The 25,162-nt window shown below is 34.2% G+C and overlaps 2 protein-coding genes across 2 annotated transcripts; one reads left to right on the forward strand and one right to left on the reverse strand.

Moving 5' to 3' along the window:
• Window positions 1–417: 417 nt before the first annotated feature.
• Window positions 418–5,639, reverse strand: LOC144437689 (leukocyte receptor cluster member 1 homolog). Its single transcript, XM_078126694.1, has 7 exons — window positions 5,197–5,639; window positions 4,465–4,564; window positions 3,928–4,089; window positions 3,583–3,700; window positions 2,809–2,875; window positions 1,421–1,544; window positions 418–1,113 (listed from the first exon to the last, which is right to left on the reverse strand). The coding sequence occupies exons 1-7, from the start codon at window positions 5,217–5,219 to the stop codon at window positions 832–834; spliced, it is 876 nt and encodes a 291-aa protein (XP_077982820.1). The 5' UTR covers window positions 5,220–5,639; the 3' UTR covers window positions 418–831.
• Window positions 5,640–5,986: 347 nt separating this feature from the next.
• LOC144438151 (centrosomal protein of 72 kDa-like) lies at window positions 5,987–23,212 on the forward strand. The gene is made up of 14 exons (XM_078127182.1): window positions 5,987–6,050; window positions 9,462–9,627; window positions 10,346–10,500; window positions 11,315–11,376; window positions 11,855–11,957; window positions 12,272–12,397; window positions 12,932–13,108; window positions 14,372–14,551; window positions 15,296–15,459; window positions 15,818–16,004; window positions 16,714–16,910; window positions 20,281–20,407; window positions 21,149–21,263; window positions 22,753–23,212. The coding sequence occupies exons 1-14, from the start codon at window positions 5,987–5,989 to the stop codon at window positions 22,943–22,945; spliced, it is 2,016 nt and encodes a 671-aa protein (XP_077983308.1). The 3' UTR covers window positions 22,946–23,212.
• The last annotated feature ends 1,950 nt before the right edge of the window (window positions 23,213–25,162 follow it).

Below are 25,162 nucleotides of genomic sequence, written 5' to 3' on the forward strand. Positions count from 1 at the left end.
GATGAGTGATACAAATTCTGCGTTCTTGATGTGTGATGAGTGTTACAGATTCTGCCTTCTTGATGTGTGATGAGTGATACAGATTCTGCGTTCTTGATGTGTGATGAGTGATACAGATTCTGCGTTCTTGATGTGTGATGAGTGATACAGATTCTGCGTTCTTGATGTGTGATGAGTGATACAGATTCTGCGTTCTTGATGTGATGAGTGATAGAGATTCTGCCTTCCTGATGTGTGATGAGTGAGACAGATTCTGCTGTCTTGATGTGTGTGATGAGTGATAGATTATACAACACAGCAAATATTTGTTTTTTGAGAAAAGTCAGCTGATCATTCCACCAAATTATATCAGTGTTACCTTGATTAATTAAGGAAAACTGGGAAAGCAGTGCTGTTTTTGAACAATTTTTACTCCTATGAAAACAACTGAATCATTGTTAATGTGTGTTGTTAGGACATAGAATGACCAGAAAATAAATTCCATTTTTTTCTGTTTGAATGTGTACAACTTGGCTTGTGCATCATATAAAATGTGCACAATGATACAATTCTGGTTGCTGTAAGACATCCTAAATGGCTTTATTTCACTCTTACAAAGACACCCAAATGGCTGTATCTAAACAAAATTCTTGCTGACATTCCTGAATAAAATTTTCCTTAAATGGTAAAAGTAGTGTTACTTTCTAATCTCAAAGTTATGGAACTTCAAGTTGACATGTGGTTTTAGAAAAGATTGAATGATTAAAACTGACAATTCCTTGCCATTATTAACCCATTCCACATGAAGATTGTGGCTTAAGATTTATTGAGAAGTAAATTCACCTAAATTTATCAGACATTCCACATATAGTCTCTATTCTTTGGTTTCCGTACAAGGTCAGGGTTAAACTGAGAATTATATCGTCTACTAGATCTATCTTCTACAAGAGTTTCAGTACTAGGTTGACTTTCTGTAGATTGCCCAGAAAGTAATCTGTTCACTTTAAATCGTTCAGCTGCTTCTCTACGTATTCTTTCAGCTCGTAATTGTTCAATTGTGGGTTTCTGTCTTTCTTCATCTTTCTTACTGTCTTTATGTTTGTGCTTGTGTTTGTGTTTGTGTTTAGAGATCTCCTGCAATAAACAAAAACATTGTAAGGATTTTGTAATTAATTGTCAGATTGACAACGTGCATGTGTTTTGAATTGACAAGTTACTGAAAAACATTAATGATATTTCTTGCATAACAACTTCCTATACAAAATTGAACTGTTTTAAAACTACCAATAGTCAATAGGTGTGTAGTAGTTCGTGTTTGTCAGTTGAAATTATGCCTTATTTGTATTGTAGTGTCATTCTACACTGTTTTGCCATTTTTCAGGTATTTTAACAAAATATGGAATAGTACACAGTATTCAATGATAGATTTGAGGATAAATACCTTGTTGTTTGTTGTCTCAAATTTAAGCCTATGTTTGTGTTTATGTTTATGTTTCTTTGTTTTCAGATATTTCTCCATCTCTCTCATTGGGTCCATTTTATCCTTTTTCTTAGAATCAATGGTGCTGTGATCAAAGAAGAAACATAATTAATGATCATAACATGAGTCCTCGGTGGTGCCAGTACAACAAGCAAAATGTGTTGTCATGGTTTCCCAACAAGCCTTACTGAACACACATTTAGCCTAATGACAAACTGTATATTGTACATGTTTGACCTGTCATAAAGGTGCATGTTTTTCAGTGTGCTAAAATAACTGCATATTATATCATGAGGTCTGTCGATACAGCTACCTTTGAATGCAGTGGGCTGTTGTGAGTAATCCCATTAATAAACTTCTTCATGAACATACAGGGTACTACCCTAAAATTACATATATCCATTACTAATCATCCCCTGCAGCCATCTTTGCTTCATTTGAGTCATATCCCATTTCTGTTTAACATTTTTAAGGGAGCGGTACACAATTTTGCACTTGTTAGCAATGGTTGTAGTGTCTGCAGTTGTTTCGCTTGCTACACGTCATGTATGATGAATATGTGCTTGCTTGGCTTTCTAGTAAATAGCGCCATCTAGTGGTATATTATTTCAAATAAATATTTCAGTCCTGTGAGCACATCTGTAGCTCTGTCAACAAGAAATACATAAAATTACTATCAGCTTTTCCTGTTTGTAGGCATTGAACCAAAACTAAATGCTCAAGAGTGACATCCTGAAAAACTACAGCTGTTCTTTCTTCTATTTAATTACATTATTGCTAAAGTTACCTCTACTGATAACTCCAGTAGGTGTTCTCTTAGACTGCAAGATATATTGAGTCATTCCAACCTAAACAGTTTGAAAGGGGTTGGCTAATTCATGAAGTTACCCTGATACAAATGTACCTTACAGACCCCCTATTAGCTATAATTCAAATCAAATAAATGCATACTTACTATTTTGACTTTTACAAATTGACATTAAGACAATTTGCATACCACAAAATTTGTTACTAGATAATATCAACACTATGTACGTCTCCAAATAGTTGTACTTTTGTTCTAAGCATGTCGATAAACATAACCCATATTAGACATCATTCTGTGTACACAGAAAACTCTCCAATGTTGGAATATTTAATCCATGTGTAGTGCCTCTAACTATGAATGGATTTTTTTTTGCGTGTGATAAATTGTTACTAGTGATTGCTTCGAGGTTTTTATGAAGTTTTTATATGCAAATTCAACTGACGCCCTAGCCTTTACCACCACCTTAATGACATAGTGTTTTAATAGACAAAGACGTGCTTATTAAGAAAAGTATTTTTAAAATAATGGCAATATAAATTACCTGTTGTTTGACTCTTCAGTTTTCTGTTTCTTAGCCTTGCTTTCATTGATATACCATGGCTTAGAGTCTGTGTAGGTATAAAAAATAAATACAAAATTAACAAAAGGTGACCATGAGAAAAAAAATTTCTGAAAAAATTGGTCATCTATACTATACCTATAAACTATGGGTACATTTATTGTGTTGGCCATTGAGTTACAGAAGCCATATTGTTATATAGTGATGTGATTATGTGCTCTGGTGCACCTGCATACCAGTGGTATTTGCAATGCAATGCCACATTAAAAACATTGTTGCATACATGTATGTTAATGATATGCAAATGAGGGCATAACTATTTCTTGTACACAAAAACGTGTGATCACAAAGTATGGTTTTCTCAGAGATTTGCTGTTTTTGATAAACCTATGTAATAATAACATAACCTCATTATGTGCGAGTGCCAGTGTGGGTACTCAGGGATTTTTGCACTCATTCTTGCAGTGTTTTCTGCTGCACTTTCACACTTGCTATGGTTGTAAAAGTATGGCTGTAGAGAACAGTGGCATACTCATCCAAATTCCCTGAGTGTGTCTCACTTGCACTCACACATCATGGGGTTCCACCATACTATCAATATCCTATAAGGTAGTATTGACAACAATTGAATAATAGAAAATTTGAAATATGTGTGTTTCAGACTACACACCACTTACAAAGTGTGCATATTTGTCTCTCAATGTCTACTGGGTTCAGCTACAGTGCAAGACATACACAATGTATATGACAACTTACCTTTCGACTCAGTAACACTCTGTCCTAAGTATGTCAACAAGCCAATACTCTTCTCGTATTTCTCTTTTTCTAATCTCTTTTCTTCCTCATGGTCCTTATTCACACCTCCAATCTTTTTCTGCAGGGAACAAGTAAGCAGAGTGTAAAGTATACATGTACAAGGTACAGTAATGAAAGTGACATGAGTAAACTTATCACTGAGAAGAAACTTTACATTGTAATAAAATGTTCCAACTCTCCTTGCTAAGTTGCAACTCTTGGTGAGTTACAAGTCTTGCAATGACTCAAACACTGTAGAATAGCAAAAGTACACTACATTATGAAAACAATCAAAGAATTACTTACTCCTTCTTCAAGTTCCCTAAAAAAGTTCACATGACTGACAGCCTTTTGACTCTCTTCTACAGTTGCTATAGCACTTTTTGTATCATCATCATCATCATCATCTTCACCACGACGTCGCTTCCTTGCTTTATCTCTGAGAGCAGCAGTTCTTGATTCTTGTTCCTATGGTTACAAAGCCAAAAAATCAAAGAAAATATAAATCTACAAAGTTGATGTTTCAAATGAGGAGAATGTACTCTGATCGAAGTCATAAAAATCTATGTCTGTAATGTGTTTTCGATCAATAAAATGACTTAATGATAAAAGATGTCATCATGATGGAATAGACTGTGAGATACGTTGTGATGTTTAGCCATAAACAGTCTTGTCTGACTGAGTGCTGGCTGATAGGTTGACATGACACACTGTATCTGATACACTAATGGAACTAATTTAGATTTAAGGTTAATACAGTAATACTTAATCACATATGATAATAAATTATCACTAGTAGTACTCCATGTTTACTACACCTCACTATAAAATAAATCAACTTACAGCAAGTGCTATTCTTCGTTGTCTTTCTCTCTCTTCCTCTGCTGCTTGTTCTTCATCACGTCTTACTCTGGCTATGTTGTCTTTGTTCCTTACATGCCATCTATGCATAGTAACAATAATTTATTATACATTTTATTCTGATGCAAAATAATTTCACTGCCACATATTAAATTCATAACTTTTAATATGTAAACTTAGTGTTATGAATGATTTGGGTACATTTAACTGAAAGTAATTTGATTATCATATCGGACTTGATACTTCAAAATCACAAATATTAATACAGTATTAATACTGTATGGTTTACAGTAGAAATAAGTGAATGTTTATTGCAAGCCCTCTGTGAATGATCAAATACACAAGGTATACACCAACAATGGGTGTTTCATGTACATGTAGGATTCAATTTTAGAATTTCCTTCAGTGTGGTTGTAGACGAAAACCATTCTCTAATATCTGGCACACATCAGTGTTGAGCTAGTTGTCAAGTTAATGATTTAAAGGATACACGTTTTGTTGCAGTGGTGTAATCATTCACCCTATATAAAATTCAACAGTAAATTATATGAGGGTTTGTTTTGTGTATAAATGGTTGATGCTGCACGTTTTGGTGACTTTGCATTGTAAATACGTGTGAATGTTTCCTTTATAACACGGAGAGAAAATCACACCCTCCATGTTTATATCTTCCATATACACTAACACGCAAGAGAGAGGCAACTGTTTACATACCTTTTCTTGGGAAGGATATTCATCCCTTTGGATTCAAGTTACACTTGTAAAATGTCAACACTCAATTATACTCTGCTTTATGAAGCGATTTTGATATCCAAATTATCACCGATCGTTTAGTGCTCTCTACCTGTTAGGTTGAATAGTGAAGGAGGCAAAAATACTGAGAAAGCCGCAGCAATCACAGAGTGTAGTGAATCGGGGGAAGTCCTCGAACTTCAGTCGTGTGGTCTCCGAGTCCAATACGTCATTGATACGTCACTTTGCTTACGTCTACGCGTCTAAGAAATGGCTTGTTCATCAAATACAGTTTGCAATGCTTTTTACATGTAAAACTTCAAATGTATGTAACTGACATCGAATTATGTACAATAAGGTAACTTGTTGCTCAAAAAAACCCTAAAATAGTTACGGACGACACGAGCGGACGCGGATGCGGAGAACATCGAAACACCTATGTCAAAGGTCAAAAGGAAACCCTTTACCCATAATGCAAGCTATTTTCCTAAGACGAAACTATTATGATAGGGAGGTAAGGGTAACACTAACAATATGCGTAATAGTAAAGTTGTGTACTTGTTTTATTAATTCTTCACAAACAAATCAATACATTTGAAGGTCACAGCACAAAATTACGTGTTTTGATATTCTGTGAAGTCATAAACATCAAACAGTTATGACGTTACAGTAGGGGTGTCTGTACATAAAATTTCGAAGCCCCTGGGATAACCGGTGTTTCTAGTATTTCCGGTGTTTACTGAGTTGGTCAACTTTATCAACGTTCGAAAAAATGGCGCTCACGGTGACGGAGGATTGGATTCGAGAAAGAGTTCAACTAAAACATGATAATTTGGGTTCGTATTTTATCGATTTCTTATAATTTTAAATATTTCCTCGAGTTTTTAATCCACACGGGGTCGCTTAATGTGTTGTTAACTCTGAACATCTCTTGTGCCGAATGGGACAACCATTGGGCTGTTCGTGTACATGTACGTTCTTGAATCTCCTGTGTTATGATGTGTACACAACGATGAATTAAACACATATGGGACTAACACACGCACCGTGTCGAGTTAAATATCCGAAGTGTTTTGTCTGTTTTGTAGACACAGTTGGCACTTAGGTAGTTTCCTCCTTTGAGTGTTCAACATACATGTCAACTAATGAAAAAAATGAGGTGAAAAATATTATTTCTTCCCGTTGCGGCGTTTGTATAATCCATGGTCATGGTATAATCAAGTGGGCGTAACGTTGCCAAGATTTTAAAAACGTTTATCAATGGCATGCGGCACTGTTTGTTGTAATTTTGTAGAATAACGATAAACAGTCGGACACCAATTCGAAAAAAAAAGATACAAAATGTATTTAAATTAAAAGTTCACTGCCAGACTATTCATCCACTTATTCAAATCATAGAAAATAGTTTTTCTTTTATGCAGCAATTTGCCATTTATTGCTCTGATTATTTTTCCATTATAAATTTTGATTTACCTGAACCAAACATTTTAAGATCCTATTTGAAAATAATTTGATTTGTCAAATAAAGTTACAAAACCCAAAACATTGAGAAGTGGTGTAAATTTACTATGGTCACGATGGTTTCAAGTTGTTTAAACTAAATAAATTTCACATCAAATTGACAGTGTCTAGATATTTAGCTGATAAGAAGTACAGAAGAACACTTGTATATATTAGTTTAGTTGTAGACAATAGATTTACTATGTGACAATGATGTGAAGTAGCTTGGCTAAAACCGATTCATTCCGGCCATGATTTACATACTGTTAAAGTACAACTCCTTGCTCTGTTTAAATAGTCAGTCATGTTGCTACATGTTACCAGTCAGAGTAACTGACAATGCATAACTTAAACACTACATACCTTATGTGCAGGGTTGAAGTTACTCTAACAAAATGATTAATGAATGTGTTGTTGTTGTTTTTTAAAGTAAAGTAAAGTAAAGTAAAGTACAATTATTTCTACAAGCCTTTAAAGTTAAACTGAATTATTGTATTTTCTCAAAAGGGAAATATTTACAATTATTTGCTCTTTGTTTTAAATCTTGTCAGTGTAAGTTGTTAAAAATAATGTTGCAAATTGATGAAGAAATCCTGTTTTCAAGGGCAACTGCTGTTGTATGGTACAATTTGTAGCTTTTTAAGTGAATTTTGTCAGAATTGTTAGGTTTTCAGGACTATGTCATTATGCAATCATCTTGTATAAATTACAGTACTTCAATATTGTTATGTGTACTAACACACATTATCTACTTCAAGTTTGATACACACTTGTCTGAAAAACAACATGGCAATTTTTTTAAGATTGGTTTCTATAAATGACTATTAGTTGAATTCAGAAAAAAATCCATTCAAGCATAATTTATAGTAAAGTCTTGAAAATGGCAAAAAGATGAGTTGTCACTTGATTACTTTACTTAATTGCAGTCAACAATGAGCATTGTCACTGTACAGTAGATATACTATAGACTTAGTGTTGACTTACTGTGATGTAATCATGTACATTTTAATCACATTAGTGAATTTTAAATTTGAGCTGTAACTTATTTGATTTGTCATAAATATATCTAGGAACCATCATACAACCTCAATACATATACCACAACAATGTGCTATACTAATAAAGATTACAAACACTGAACACCCATTGAGATTGCACAATAGTGTCATCAAACATTCAACACATAAACTAACCTCTGTTTATTGATTTCACCCTGGGTTTGTCATCATAAAGGTGATTACATACAATGCTATATTGATTTTGTCTTTGAATGCTTACAGACATAGCACACTTCTTATGAGGTGTGTTAGGTTGCAGTTGTCTGAATGTCTGTTGATGGTGAATGTGATTAGTAGACCCATTATTATTATGATAGTGTCATCAAAGTACTCGCTCTACTTATACAATGAAAGTATGAATTTATAATTCCCAATATTTTTCCCAAGAGAAATATTAGGGACCTAGGGGACCTTGTTACTGAGTTGAAGATGAGAAGTGACAAAACCAGTGTGATACAAATCTGTGATTTTTATCCATGTTTAGAAAAAATAAAACAGAAATATTGAATGATTTAATATTTCGAAGTAAATTTATAATGCCTGCACTGTTGGCAAAATCAGAAGTTGTAAACATTTCTGTAGAAGTGAGATCTTAATCATCCCAGATTTTTCTTAATTTATGACACATTGGGTATAAGTGTCAAGTATGGCAATATTAGTTATTACTGACTGATTTCAAGTAAGAACATGTATTTTTTATCAAGATTTACATTACCAGTAAATAACACCATGTTGTCAGTTTTATTCATTACTAGATAGAAAACTGTTAAAACTCAATAAAACTACTATCCGATCTTTATCTTATCAGTATACATGTATATGATATTTATTAACCCAAGGTCTTTAATCAATAGCAGAGTTACCATGGTTACTCAGCAGTCTTGTAATATGGTAATTTTATCCTAGCATAGATTTTATGTTCTTTCCCATTTTTGAGAATAAAAATTCAATACATTAATCAGACATCTGAGTCTAGGGTAAGACAGTTAGATTTTAAATTGTTACGTATCCTCTATTACGCTTGATATGTTGTATATTGAGAATCAGTGCATTGTTGCTAAGCATTTCATTGATTTATCATTGACTGAGTCTGTACACTATTATTTCATGTACAGGCAAGAGTAAAGATTAGTGAACCCAAGCAATCTGTGGCATTGATAAACAAAATGAACCAAACCAAACTGAATTCCAAATGCCATACTGTGCTAACCGTAACCAGCGTGTCCTTTAATTTTTGACAAGCTGCTGATGCACAGTAATTTATTGTGAAACACCAAAATTTGGTGTTGTCCTATGTTACCGTGTGCCGACTCGCAAGAAATCCAGGTTTTATAATTTTGACCATAACAAAATATTTTGTCTTTTACTAGAGGACACACCATGACTGTAACCCATTGCAAAAATCAAACAAAACAAAATATCCTGATGTACATTGTATATGTATTAGATGTTAGGGTGAGTTAGGGCCCGTTGGAATTGTGTGTGTCCACTAGTTTACAATCCCACACTCCCCCACCTCCTGTCACTATCCAGGACCACATTATCAGACTTGGTATATCACTGAGTTCCAATATGATCTAAATTATGACATTTTGTAACATCATTCTTTGAGCCATATGAGTTGTCTATTTTATTCTAAATCCAGTCTATTAGATAGTAAAATAATCCTGTTATAATCTATATTCACAGGTGATGTCAGATCATTATCCTTACCAGGAACATACCATGAAAAAATTGGCCACCTTGGTAATTCACTAAGAAATTTCCAGCGGATAAAAAATTTGGATTTATCCAGGAATGCACTTGTGAGTTTAGAAGGACTCGAACATCTTAAGATGCTTGATAAACTAAACCTGTATCCTTTGCTATCTATGGGTCTGTCTCACAACATACATCAGTGAGCTTTATTTAGCAATTTGGTGTAGGAATCAACTCTATCTGGTCATTCCAGACACTTGCATATAAAATGTCCTGATTTGATTTTGTGACTAGTTTTTGAAATCTTTTGGTGTCTTAAACAGTTATACCTTAATGTTATTTGATATCATATCTGACTACTTTGATGAGAGTTCCTCCAGTTGCTAGACATGATATGATTCAGTAATCATAAGTATGTCCTTAAATACTAACATTCATTAGGTCAGTAATAAGTAGTTCTCATATCTCAACCAAGGGTTCTCTAGTACATTTAAGTAACCACTGATAACCTATCCTAGAGAACTCACTGTTAGTTTTCAAACCTGGTGATCCTTTCCTAAGCAGACAACAAGTCACTGGGATACTGAAAATCATAGTCTTACATACAAACTGTGCTGTGAGTAAAGGATAGACATTTTTCTCATTTATTTTTTAATACCGCATGATATATATGATAAACATTCTGTTCCTTATTGTATGGTTAATACAGCTGTCTACATATGACTAAAAATGTACATCATAGCAAATTTCTCACAAATTATACATCTAGTCATTTACCCTACATGATTTAGTATTTTCTGTGCAAGGAAGTCTTCAGATATATTTGTTTGGTTACATTAAATTGTAGAAAAATGTTTCCTTAACCTGTAATCCAGTTATTACAATAATATATCTACATTAAATGATTTATATAGACTACGATATAATAGTAATTTGCAAGAACTAGATTTAAGATTAAATCCAGTGACACAGAATGAACATGATTACCGATTATTTTTAGTTCATATGTTACCAAACCTCAGGAAATTAGGTAAGTATTCATCAGTTTTATTTTGTAAATTTTTGTTGTTGACCATTCATGTATATTTCCACACAGTGGAAAAAGTAGTCAACCTGGAAATATTCACTATTAAAAGAGTTATTTTTGCTGACTTCGCTGTAAACCAAAAACACAAAAATAAGTTGTGACTAAAATACCTTTTTGTACATGAACATATTGTATCAGTCTGGTAATTAGTGAAAATAAGTAGTGACCAAAATGCCTTTTTGTACATGAACATATTGTACCAGTCTGGTAAATCATAGTCTTTGAGAACTAGCTGAATATGCAAAATTACAGAATTTTCCAGCAGTGACAATATCTCGGTTTACAGTACATGTATTTTGAATCATGCACAGTCTGTCAGTCATTGTTGGTCCATGAGTAGCCGAGAGACTTGTCTTGGTATTACTAGTTACATCGAAACAAGTCTCTTAGCTAGCCCATGAGAAAAATATAGTCAACATCATGATTATGAATTGATCAACTGATAAAATCATGCACAGTCTGTCAGTCATTGTTGGTCCATGAGTAGCCGAGAGACTTGTCTTGGTATTACTAGTTACATCGAAACAAGTCTCTTAGCTAGCCCATGAGAAAAATATAGTCAACATCATGATTATGAATTGATCAACTGATAAAATCTTTAAAATGAATTAGATTGTTTTCAGCATGGGTGAAGATGACAATATGTACTGATATATGTACTGTGGTAAACTCTGCAGGGGTAACTAATTAATGTCATAGTGTATTGACCATGTAATTGCATAATTTAACGGCTAATTTGATGTTTTGTTTTAACCAGATGACAGGACAGTTAGAGACAGTGAAAGGAAAGCAGCTTTAACTCATTTTGGTACAGATCAGGTAAGTATTATGTTAGTAAATGTTGGTACACCTCTTTACTCCAGTGTCATAGTGTTATGTTAGCAGTACCAACGTTGATACACAACTTTAGTCCAGTGTCATAGTGGTTTGTATCATCTGACTGAGAAATTAAAACTGTTCCATGGTTAGCATTGTTAGTGTGTGTTTTGTATCATTACTCCACTGTCACCATGTTATATTGCCACCCTTTGTAGTAAAAACTGTACAGAGTAGCATTGTATTAGCAGGTGTGTGTTTTGTATATATATTTACTGTGGAGTGTCACCATGTTTGTATTCTCTAAGAAAATCAAATTCAGTATTATGTGTGTCTCATTAGTTAATTTACTAATAAGTTCAAGATATCAATAATCAATTCTACCATTGTTGATATAACTTGTGAAACATGAACTCATAAAATGTATCTGTGAATGGATATGAACAAACTCTTGCACTATAATTCTTTTTTTATCACCAAGGCAACTGATCTAACAGAACACCCAGCATTACCAGAGCCTGCAGAAGAAAGACCTCCAAACACTAGGGCTGAATATGTTAAAAGTATTGGTAAAAAAATAACAGGTAATTATTTAGTTTCTTATCTGTCTGTCTGTCTGTCTGTCTGTCTGTCTGTCTGTCTGTCTGTCTGTCTGTCTGTCTGTCTGTCTGTCTGTCTGTCTGTCTGTCTGTCTGTCTGTCTGTCTGTCTCTAACTCTGTTTACATCACTATCTCTGTCTTTGTCTCTCTGTCTCACTCCATCTCAGTTTGTATCTCTCTTTTGCTGGGTATATCCATTCTGCAAAATATGTTTTTGTAAAAAGATATGAGTTAGAGATATTGTGGTACAAAGACATGCTTGTACAGTAACATTGATGTTCTATTTGATTGATTGCAGCATTAGATGATGATGACTGTGAGGTATTAGATTTAATAGCTAGTACATCTGGTGATCTTAATAAACCACGTCAAGTTACCGGTTCTTATGCTAAGTTACCTGCTGTAGATGAACATCCAATAGAAGGTATGCAACATTTAAGACTCATTTTAAGTAACCCATATAGTATACGATTACATTTGTGAAATATCAGTTTTATACAGGAGTTGTAACCTTTTTTTTAGATATAAGAAATACATTTGTCTTTGTTTTAGAAATTGAACAGCTATACAGAGGAGTGGTATGACTTATGTTAACATAGAACAATTGTGTGTGTGTGTGTGTGTGTGTGTGTGTGTGTGTGTGTGTGTGTGTGTGTGTGTGTGTGTGTGTCTGTCTGTCTGTCTGTCTGTCTGTCTGTCTGTGTGTCTGTCTGTGTGGTCTGTCTGTGTGTCTGTCTGTCTGTGTGTGTGTGTGTGTGTGTGTGTGTGTGTGTGTGTGTGTGTGTGTCGGGGATGGATGGGATGGATGTGTGAATATATGTGTGAATATATGTGTGATTTTTGTCAGGTTTTCTTTGTAATATAACTAGTAATGTCTTTCTATCTACTTTGTTGTCATTTTGTGTGTTATTTGCCATTATATTATTTGTTGAACTGTGTATTGCCTCTTTATTCATAGACATGCGAGAAATGGACAGAGCAGAAAAGTTATCGGATGACCCATTGGCAGGAGGTGATATAATGCCTAGTACTAAATATCCCCCATCTCCATTGAAATCTTCCTCATTTAGAGAGTCCACACCTGTCAAGAATGGTACAGCCAACCACCAATCCAGACAGATATTTGGAAATTCAGGTGAGTCCTCTCAAGTTAAACAGTATCTGCAAGGTATGAAAAGTGCATGCATGTGATATTCAATATTACTGGGTTGCAGACCAATATTCCGATGTTGTCAGAATGGCCTCTAAAACTGGACAAAATTGACCCTGGCAATTCAGTTTATCAAAGGTTTATCCTGCCCCAACACTACTATCATCACATGCTATAATAGACTAGACAGTCTAAAATGCTGGGCATTGTTACTCTTGCATAACAGATGTTGCATTTTCTGTTGTCTTGTGCTTTAAGCTTTTACAGGTTGAGTTGATAAATCATCTGTTTTCCAAACCACACTACTGTGTAATGAAATGTTTCTAACCATGGTATTTTTAGATATGTACACTTGTGAACATTTATTTCAGTGTATGCATACAAACAGCTAAATATTAAATCTGCATGTTCAGAATTTTAGTTCGATGGGTGTTACAGAAGATTTATTCAAACAAAAGTCATTCATACTACAACATACTATCAACTTTGGTTTGTCATCATGAGAAGTATATGAGATAAATTTATTTCAAACAAGACTCATATCTGTTCTTTTGATTGTACCTTTAATTCTGTGTTGTATACAATGTCTACTCAGCCACTGACAGGTCATTCCCCTTTCTTGTCAACTTTGACCTCCTGATGGAAAAAACAATTTCAGAATTTCTATTGTGATTCTGTAGTCACAAATGCAGACCACTTTACTGACATAAAGTACAACTAATTTTGTCTGTGTGAGTGTCTATGTATGTGAGTTCTTATTGTCAAGTTGAACCTGCCACTATTCTTCTGCTGTGACTACCCCACTACAGCTGTTTGTGTCACCTGCGTGATTGGCATTGTTCACTGAAACCCTACATGTACATTCATTCATCCATATCATTATTATTGTGTTGCCTACATCTACATTATTAGATTTCTTCATGTTTCCAACACGTCACCATTCTGTCCACCTTTACTTATCTATCCAATGCTACCTTCTAACTTGTATCCTTTGCTGTGTCATTCTGCCAAATATATGTCTGTATCCGTCCACTGCTAATTGCTAAATTTTATACCATGCCAATTGTCATTCTATCTCCTTTGTGTGTACCTCCTTGTCTCTGTTTGTCTTTATCCCTGTGACTACAGACCAAAGAAATGGCAAGTTGACCATGGAATGTAAACAAAGCAGACTTAACACAAGTGGTAATATCATACCCATGATAACTATGACACCACCTTCCCCAACTGAACCCTTCCCGTCTACAGGCAAAAGTATGTTTGCCAGCCACCAATCACACAGAGAAAGAATGAAAGTACAGTTTGCTGATGAAGTTGAACAGATCAGAAAAGAAGCTGATGTAAATCGTAGATATAAAGATGAAAGTCAAGCATACACAGCATATTCATCTAAAGCTAACTTTACACCAGCTCCATGGGCAGTAAGAGGTGTGTACTCATTAGCATAAATTCATCATTCATTAGCATACTAACCTTAGTTCTAGATTCAAGCAAACTCATAATAAAATAATCACTGGTTCATTGGAAGTAGGGTTAACAACAAGCAAGAGCTCATTTCTCCTGTGAAACATGGCATGTGTTGTATTTCAAATACAGTGTACTTCACAATCGGAGCCCAACCACAAGCTGTCGGAAACAGACTGGCAAATATTGCAATTGTTGTGTGACACAAAGATACATCAAATGCATGTGTTGAGTACCATGTTGATAATCTTTCTGTTTGTAGATGTCATGAAAATATTGGTCCATACAGATTTATAACTATAACATGCATACACACATTCACTTTCTGTCATTGTTGAAATGGACCAATCAGATATTGTATGTGTGCAAAGTATCCCATTTTAAAAAGAATCATGTCAGAGCATGGCATAATTTAAAGAATTTATTGCTATTTCCATTCAAATGATGCTATTTGCAAAGAAAGTATTACATGGTCTGTAGATACATTATTTGTGACTTTACCATACATATATGACTTATCACATTGAAAATTTGAAATTTGATGCCATTGATTTGTTAAGACAGGTGAGCTAGTAAAATGAACCCAAATTATAGGTTTATGTGTAAGGAATTTTATTAGAAGAACCAGGTTTCTAGAATTTACTGTACCTATGTCATGTTGTTTATTTGACATTTGAGTATTTGAAGTATTGTTGATTGTTATTACAGATCATGGTGATGGCCAATCAAGTCATAACCCACCAGCTACACATTCTGAAATTCCAATGATTTCATCCAATAAGGTGTCTTCTAGTGTATCACATGATAAAGCAGTTGACCAATTAGAGAGGAGAAAAGAAGTGATAGTGACAGCACCTATTGAAAGATCAATGGTATGTTCAATGTTGTGTATCCTTATTTGTCGTCAATATGGAGATTATGGTACTTAGCATGTTTGTAGGCATCAGTGCCAAACGTAAACTTATTTTTTTACAAATAAACATGAACTGATGAAGTGACTGTTTTAAAACAACTTGTTTCAAAAGTCATGAGTGGGATTTTTGATTCAACCCATATGATACTGTCGAGAGAGAGGCCAGTGAAAATTTGGTATTTCTGTTTCTAAGATTTTGTGATCATAGTGGTTTGATGATAATATACCCTGTCAATACTTTTGATCTTTATTCATTATTTTAATATCTTGTTTTGTAATTTGTGTCATCAAATTATGTCTTGTGTTTTGTTTGACAGTCTCCACCAACCAGAGACAGAGTTCAATCTTATCAACCCAACTCTTCTAAGTCAGATGTCACTAATGATGAAATTGTGCTTGAAGCTGACACTCCTCAACAAAAACAATTCATTGAAAGATTTCTAACGCTGGTGGATAGGTACTGGAATGGTTCAAAGTCTCTACACAAAAATGCTAAATTTCTAAGTAAGTTTTTCATTATATAGACTGTATTGTGCACTAAGATACAGAGATAAAATTCTTGTTTTCCAATGCAAGTACATGTAATCAGCATCTTTTAGTGATTGATAAAACCAACTTGACCATATTCTTTGCTCATTAATTTGGGCAGAGTCTGCTAAATTTTGTCCCTATGTTAACATTATCACCCCTGATTATTTTACCTATCCAACCTTCTGTATAATAATATGACCTTTGACCCCCAACTTGTTGAATTACCAGGTAGAATTACTTGCATTTCAAGAATAAACATGATAGTTCTCTGAAAGGGTTAATAAAGAATTCACTTTCAGTTTCCAATTTCATAGAAACTCCACAGTACCTTTATTTATCTGTCTGTTAGTCATTGAGTTGGTGTAAATTCAAATAAGATTCAAATTTTATGCCAAGATATTGTTCAGACATCTTGAAATAAAGATGGAAAATTGTCACCTGTTGTTTGATCTATAAGTATGAGCACTTGTCAAGTATATAAAATTAATGTATAATATTGGATGAAACATACTTGTGCAGTGTTTTGCAGTTTCTCTTACTAAACTCTGGAAAGTATGGCCATAAAGAACACCACAGACACTTGTGTAAATACCCTGAGTAAGTCACACTTGTACTCATGCATCATGGGGTTCTGTCATTGTAGTCAATGAGATATATGTTATTTACTGTTATTTATTCCTAGATCAAGCCAAGACTGTGGTTGCAAACTATGTGAGTGATATCAATGAATCTAACCAGTCAGAACTTGAAAAACTACAGGGAGACTTGGCACACTTTGCACAGGAAAATGTAGCACTACGTGGTAGAATGTCACAGAAAAATAGCGATAGTCAAACAAAAGATATGAAATCAGCATTAGAAGAAGCTCAAAGAGATATGGTAGGTGGAGATACTGTAGTAAAACTTATACTGTGATTGGCTGAATAGGGAACTTGCAATCCAGACTGTGCATGCTCAGACTCAAAGGACTATGGGATTATCTGAAGTTATTGTATTACCTACTCTGGAGCTACCGATACAATGAACCTCCCACAATGGTCAGGGTGACTATGAATTGATCATTTGTGGTTACAAACAATGTAACAATATTGTTCATAATACTAATTGATTAGCATTTATTATCACATTTCCCATAATGCAACATTCAACATGGCGGGTTTGCAAGTTCCCTATTACTGTCTTATGTAATCAGATGTGATGTAATGATAATGTGAGTGACAGCTTGATAAATGGGTGAATTATACTATAGAAAACTAATGAAGTCACAGACCTGTATATGACAGAAGATGTCAGAAACAAAGTTTCTGTAGTTCTGTAAACATGTACCAAGAAGGTCAATTCAGGCAAAATAACGAAGGTAAAATAGCAATGAATGATTAGCCGACCTCTACATCGAATTTTAATCAGATTGTGTCTGACTCATAATATTGTATCCAGTGTAGTGTACACCTTTGCAACATGACAGGATCACAGCTAATGGTATCTTCATCACATTATTTCACAAGGGTTTCTTACAAAATAGTGTTGAAACATAGACTTTGGAGAGCTTTCCAATAAATGTCTATGGTTTAAGTGATTATTCAGTGTAGTCTGAACGTACCAGTATGGACCAAGTCATTTATTGTGTATCAGTATGGACCAAGTCATTTATTGTGTATCTGTATGGACCAAGTCATTTATTGTGTATCTGTATGTCCAAGTCATTTATTGTGTATCTGTATGGACCAAGTCATTTATTGTGTATCTGTATGTCCAAGTCATTTATTGTGTATCTGTATGGACCAAGTCATTTATTGTGTATCTGTATGGACCAAGTCATTTATTGTGTATCTGTATGGACCAAGTCATTTATTGTGTATCTGTATGGACCAAGTCATTTATTGTGTATCAGTATGGACCAAGTCATTTATTGTGTATCAGTATGGACCAAGTCATTTATTGTGTATCTGTATGAACCAAGTCATTTATTGTGTATCTGTATGGACCAAGTCATTTATTGTGTATCTGTATGGACCAAGTCATTTATTGTGTATCTGTATGGACCAAGTCATTTATTGTGTATCTGTATGGACCAAGTCATTTATTGTGTATCTGTATGGACCAAGTCATTTATTGTGTATCAGTATGGACCAAGTCATTTATTGTGTATCTGTATGGACCAAGTCATTTATTGTGTATCTGTATGAACCAAGTCATTTATTGTGTATCAGTATGGACCAAGTCATTTATTGTGTATCAGTATGGACCAAGTCATTTATTGTGTATCAGTATGGACCAAGTCATTTATTGTGTATCTGTATGGACCAAGTCATTTATTGTGTATCTGTATGGACCAAGTCATTTATTGTGTATCAGTATGGACCAAGTCATTTATTGTGTATCAGTATGGACCAAGTCATTTATTGTGTATCTGTATGGACCAAGTCATTTATTGTGTATCAGTATGGACCAAGTCATTTATTGTGTATCTGTATGGACCAAGTCATTTATTGTGTATCTGTATGGACCAAGTCATTTATTGTGTATCAGTATGGACCAAGTCATTTATTGTGTATCTGTATGGACCAAGTCATTTATTGTGTATCAGTATGGACCAAGTCATTTATTGTGTATCTGTATGGACCAAGTCATTTATTGTGTATCAGTATGGACCAAGTCATTTATTGTGTATCAGTATGGACCAAGTCATTTATTGTGTATCAGTATGGACCAAGTCATTTATTGTGTATCAGTATGGACCAAGTCATTTATTGTGTATCAGTATGGACCAAGTCATTTATTGTGTATCAGTATGGACCAAGTCATTTATTGTGTATCAGTATGGACCAAGTCATTTATTGTGTATCAGTATGGACCAAGTCATTTATTGTGTATCAGTATGGACCAAGTCATTTATTGTGTATCAGTATGGACCAAGTCATTTATTGTGTATCAGTATGGACCAAGTCATTTATTGTGTATCTGTATGGACCAAGTCATTTATTGTGTATCAGTATGGACCAAGTCATTTATTGTGTATCAGTATGGACCAAGTCATTTATTGTGTATCTGTATGGACCAAGTCATTTATTGTGTATCAGTATGGACCAAGTCATTTATTGTGTATCTGTATGGACCAAGTCATTTATTGTGTATCTGTATGGACCAAGTCATTTATTGTGTATCTGTATGGACCAAGTCATTTATTGTGTATCAGTATGGACCAAGTCATTTATTGTGTATCTGTATGGACCAAGTCATTTATTGTGTATCTGTATGGACCAAGTCATTTATTGTGTATCTGTATGGACCAAGTCATTTATTTTGTATCTGTATGGACCAAGTCATTTATTGTGTATCTGTATGGACCAAGTCATTTATTGTGTATCAGTATGGACCAAGTCATTTATTGTGTATCAGTATGGACCAAGTCATTTATTGTGTATCTGTATGGACCAAGTCATTTATTGTGTATCAGTATGGACCAAGTCATTTATTGTGTATCAGTATGGACCAAGTCATTTATTGTGTATCTGTATGGACCAAGTCATTTATTGTGTATCTGTATGGACCAAGTCATTTATTGTGTATCAGTATGGACCAAGTCATTTATTGTGTATCTGTATGGACCAAGTCATTTATTGTGTATCAGTATGGACCAAGTCATTTATTGTGTATCTGTATGGACCAAGTCATTTATTGTGTATCAGTATGGACCAAGTCATTTATTGTGTATCTGTATGGACTAAGTCATTTATTGTGTATCTGTATGGACCAAGTCATTTATTGTGTATCAGTATGGACCAAGTCATTTATTGTGTATCTGTATGGACCAAGTCATTTATTGTGTATCAGTATGGACCAAGTCATTTATTGTGTATCTGTATGAACCAAGTCATTGATTGTGTATCTGTATGGACCAAGTCATTTATTGTGTATCTGTATGGACCAAGTCATTTATTGTGTATCTGTATGGCCCAAGTCATTGATTGTGTATCTGTATGGACCAAGTCATTTATTGTGTATCTGTATGAACCAAGTCATTTATTGTTTATCTGTATGGACCAAGTCATTTATTGTGTATCTGTATGGCCCAAGTCATTTATTGTGTATCTGTATGGACCAAGTCATTTATTTTGTATCTGTATGGACCAAGTCATTTATTGTAGGTATGGCTAACCATTCATCAGCTGTACAGGTGTAGAATGCACCACAAATAACCATCTTGTGTTTAACAATTATATTATAATAACCATATGTGTTTTGACAGAATGTGTTACGGGCCAGACTACAGCAGTCCATGGAGGAAAGCCAAAAGTTGAAAGGTCAAATAGCAAATGTAAATAATGGTACAGCAATGACAGTATCTAATGTCAGTACAGTGGATAGACAAATCGGTAAGTTTACAGTATGAGTATAATAGAGTAAGTTTTCAAATTGACTAACACAGTAACAGTAATAGTCTTTGTTTGATGGTAACAATAGGACTATAATAATACAATTGAAGAAAACAAAAGAATATATAGTCTTGTAGTTGAGGTACTTATCCATGACTTAGTTGCATTACATTGCAGCTTAAAGTAAATTCATGACAGGGCAATACAATATGAGACGATGCGATACAATACGATATGATATGGTACGGTATGGTACGGTACAGTACAGTACAGTACAATACAATACAATACAATACAATACAATACAATACAATACAATACAATACAATACAATGCAATGCAATGCAATGCAATGCAATGCAATGCAATGCAATGCAATGCAATGCAACGCAACGCAATGCAACGCAGTGCAGTGCAATGCAATGCAATGCAATGCAATGCAATGCAACGCAACGCAACGCAACGCAACACAACACAACACAACACAATACAATACAATACAATACAATGCGATATGATATGGATTGATTCCATATGATATGGTATGATGTGATACTATACTATACAATATAAGGTATGATTTGATTATTGCAATATGATACGCTATGATACAATTTCATACAACACAACACAATACAACACAATACAATAAGATGTGAGATGAGATGATAATACAGTATGGTACAATATGATGAAATACAAAACACACAACATATTAACATTTTTTATATCTTCTTTCAGATGAACTGAATAGAGAAAATGAGAAATTGAGATTTGACATTGAGAAATGTAATCTTCAGATTAAACACCATACACAGTTACAAGAGTTAGCCAATATGTTACAAGAAAGTCACAAGTAAGTTGCTATTTCCTGTGTGTGTGTGTGTGTGTGTGGGGGGGGGGGTTGATGTTGAATTAAATGGTGAAGTAACTAGCCATTTGATTATAGTGAATGTCATTTGAAAGCTGTGACTTCTGACATGGCTACCATTATACAGATGAATAAATCTGGTATTGGTTTTGATAGTGTATACTGCCCTCTAGAGTTCAGGTCAGACTTACCCTTCAGCCAAAGTCAGTTTTTTTAGTGTTTGACGTCAGTGTGATCATGACGATAAACATGTATATTTTTTTTCTAAGAGTGATCTCACAGAATCAACATTTATGAAATGAATGGAATGTTAAATATCCAAAATTTTGCAAAGTGTAGTGATTTAAAGATTAGAAACACGTCCACATTGTCTTGATGTTTGTATTGTGGGATCAATTTGTGTTTGCAACAAAAGTGTGCCTGTATATAAATATCATTGAAAGTTGGTAAAGATCTAAACTATTGCTATCTGTGGTATGTAATCATCTCTTCACCCACCATGATGTAAATAACTGAGTGGGTGGCTTCACTTGAATTTTAAATTTCATCTTAGGACCTCATTGAGCTAGACATAAAAGAGATCTTGAGATTTGATGCCATGGATAGCACTAGGTTAGGAAATCTTAGGACCCTATTGCGCTAGACGTAAAAGAGATCTTGAGATTTGATGCCATGGATAGCACTAGGTTAGGAAATCTTAGGACCTTATTGTGCTAGACATAAAAGAGATCTTGAGATTTGATGCCATGGATAGCACTAGGTTAGGAAATCTTAGGACCCTATTGCGCTAGACGTAAAAGAGATCTTGAGATTTGATGCCATGGATAGCACTAGGTTAGGAAATCTTAGGACCTTATTGTGCTAGACATAAAAGAGATCTTGAGATTTGATGCCATGGATAGCACTAGGTTAGGAAATCTTAGGACCCTATTGTGCTAGACGTAAAAAGAGATCTTGAGATTTGATGCCATGGATAGCACTAGGTTAGGAAATCTTAGGACCTTATTGAACTAGGCGTAAAAAGAGATCTTGAGATTTGATGCCATGGATAGCACTAGGTTAGGAAATCTTAGGACCTTATTGAACTAGGCGTAAAAAGAGATCTTGAGATTTGATGCCATGGATAGCACTAGGTTAGGAAATCTTAGGACCCTATTGTGCTAGACGTAAAAAGAGATCTTGAGATTTGATGCCATGGATAGCACTAGGTTAGGAAATCTTAGGACCCTATTGTGCTAGACGTAAAAGAGATCTTGAGATTTGATGCCATGGATAGCACTAGGTTAGGAAATCTTAGAACCTCATTGAGCTAGATGTAAAAAGAGATGTTGAGATTTGATGCCATGGATAGCACTAGGTTAGGAAACTTTTAAGAGTAAAAAAAGTGGAAATATGTATAAAAAGAGAAATTTATGAAAATATCCTGGAAACTTGAACAGTAGCTGTAAGTGCATTTGTGTGTTTGTATTTACAGGTCTTTAGTCACTACCAATGATCATTTACTAAAAGAATTAGATGAAACTAGAAGACGTCATACTGAGGAAGTTAAACAATTACACCTGTCATACGGTGAACTCAAACAAACCATGGATTGGACACGAAGACACGGTAGTCATGGCAACATGATGAGTAATTCTGGGTATGAGAGATACAATGATGTAGAATAAAGGTGCATGTAGGAGAAATAGTGAATGGAATGTGGATAATTTTGTTCCTTTTCACGGGCAGTGTTAGAGAATTTCTGATAACACCAGAGACTAAAGACTTCTGTGAATACACCTGATTGTGGTAACATATTTTCAATATGAAATCAGATGTGATGAAAATAACCTTTAGAAGTTCACTCAGACACCTCTATTTTATGAATCTTATAACCAAACTTTGGTTTTTATTACATGATGCTGTAATGAGGGCCACTCCATTTGATTGGAAATAGGGGTGTATATGTGATAACTTGTAATTGCCTCAACAACTACCTGATTTCCTGTTACTTTGATTTTTGGTCCTTGATGGATGATAATCTGTTTAATTGTGGATACATGTATATGGATACTCAGTTTTAACCAATTCATGATTATTTAGTGAAATTTAGTGCAATTCCATCTCTAGACTGACAGCTTTGTAATTGTGGCCTGACATTCCATATTGCTGTCACTACAGCAGTGATGATGTCATCATTGACTGAAAGCTTTGTTATTTTGGCCTGGCATTCCATATTGCTGTCACTACAGTAGTGATGATGTCAGCAGCAAAGTTGAAACTTTCAATTTATATCAACATTCATGATTTATTATTTTCACATAAACACATCTTCAGGAATCTAAAGATTCAAATTCAGCACTTTTGTCTACAAAGGGTTGTTGATAAGTAAATTATACAAAATAAGCCAAAATACATTTTACTAAGGTCTCTTAGTTATAATAGTTCTTGAACACGCATGAAATAAAATGTTTGTTGATTTCACAAAATTTCCACTTTTCATTATCAGGGTTCCAAAACATGACTACACATCAGTGTGGTAATTACAGTAGTTTGTTATCTATGCCAATTGTCTCATCATATTAATTGTGAGTACGTAGGTAAGAGATAGATTCATTGTGACATGGGAAGTAACCATTATAATCTGGATGTCATAGGCTGGAAGTGAAATGTCAAATGGAATTTATATTTATATCAACCAACATTGCTTTAATAATGCATTTAAGTATACAGTATTCCAAGTTACCATGTCAACAGATAAGTTATGATAATATATCTCTTCAAATCGTTTCTTTCAAATCTTCAACATTGTCTCTTTCATACAAGCCATTCTGACTAAAACTCATAAAATATATATTTTGTAATGATTTCCTATAATATTTCAGTAAATTTGTGAATCTAGTTTGCTAAATAATATCACAAAACAGAGACATATATTGCCAAAAATATGAAATTTTGAGTTTACTCACGACGTGTCAAAATATTTGCCAAATATTCCAAAAAAGTATCACAGAATTAGGAATTAGTGTAAACAAGATAATGAAATAAATTCATCACATTCAAAAACACAATCTCTGCCATCATACATATCATCATTATCATGCTAACTTCTGAGGTTTGGTATTCTGTACATCTGATTGGTTGCCAATGTACAGTAATTAGCATATTGATATCTCTAGCAGATGTCTTGTAGGAACTTTGTCATAATGTATTGAACACATTTTATCTGTTCTAAATGAATTAATTTATCTAACATATTTCTTGTACATAAAATATGTATGTTTGTCACTCAATGGATCACACAAACTGACAAAGTGAAAAATAAGGTATATAATAGTGGTTGTTGATTCAATTATTGTCCAATCTTTGTATCACATTAAAAATACTTTGTAATGTAATGGAAATCTTTCATAGATTTATTTTATCCACACAAAAACAACGTGAGGTATAATCATAAGAATGGCTTCTTTCTGTCAAATTAGAGTTTTTGTATGCAATAAGCTCCAAAATTTCCAAACTTTAATATATCCCTATTTTCCATTAACTGAATATGTAACTTTTTTCTAGAAACAGCTATAGAGTTTTAAGGATATGGCATATTGATCTCATGTTGTTTAAAATCAGGACAGTGGTTATATTATTTTGAATAGCTCCCTCTAGTGGCAGGTATGCAGCTAGCCACATCTATGCCTATGTGCTTCATTTTTAGGAGAACAAGGTCATTCCCATAGCAACTGTTATGCTATCAACAAAGTAGACAGAATGCTATAAAAATACCTTGCTTGGCCTTCTAGTCATGTTAATTATAGCTGTAGCGTGGACACACCCAAATACAGTAGTTGTCAGCTGTATGCTTGACAGCAGGAACATGTCACTAATCATATGTAACTAGAACTGTCAGATAC

Source organism: Glandiceps talaboti, chromosome 7, assembly GCF_964340395.1.
Source record: "Glandiceps talaboti chromosome 7, keGlaTala1.1, whole genome shotgun sequence".
In the NCBI taxonomy this organism is placed as follows: Eukaryota; Metazoa; Hemichordata; class Enteropneusta; family Spengelidae; genus Glandiceps; species Glandiceps talaboti.

Bases quoted from the DNA above. Each gene is read 5' to 3' on its own strand.
- LOC144438151 (XM_078127182.1), top strand. From the start codon at position 5,987: ATGGCGCTCACGGTGACGGAGGATTGGATTCGAGAAAGAGTTCAACTA. The intron at 6,051-9,461 runs GTTCGTATTTTA...CTATATTCACAG, and splicing joins ACTAAAACATGATAATTTGG to GTGATGTCAGATCATTATCC. The intron at 10,501-11,314 runs GTAAGTATTCAT...TGTTTTAACCAG, and splicing joins ACCAAACCTCAGGAAATTAG to ATGACAGGACAGTTAGAGAC.
- LOC144437689 (XM_078126694.1), bottom strand. From the start codon at position 5,219: ATGAATATCCTTCCCAAGAAAAG. The intron at 4,565-5,196 runs GTATGTAAACAG...TACTATGCATAG, and splicing joins AATATCCTTCCCAAGAAAAG to ATGGCATGTAAGGAACAAAG. The intron at 4,090-4,464 runs GTAAGTTGATTT...TTGTAACCATAG, and splicing joins AACGAAGAATAGCACTTGCT to GAACAAGAATCAAGAACTGC.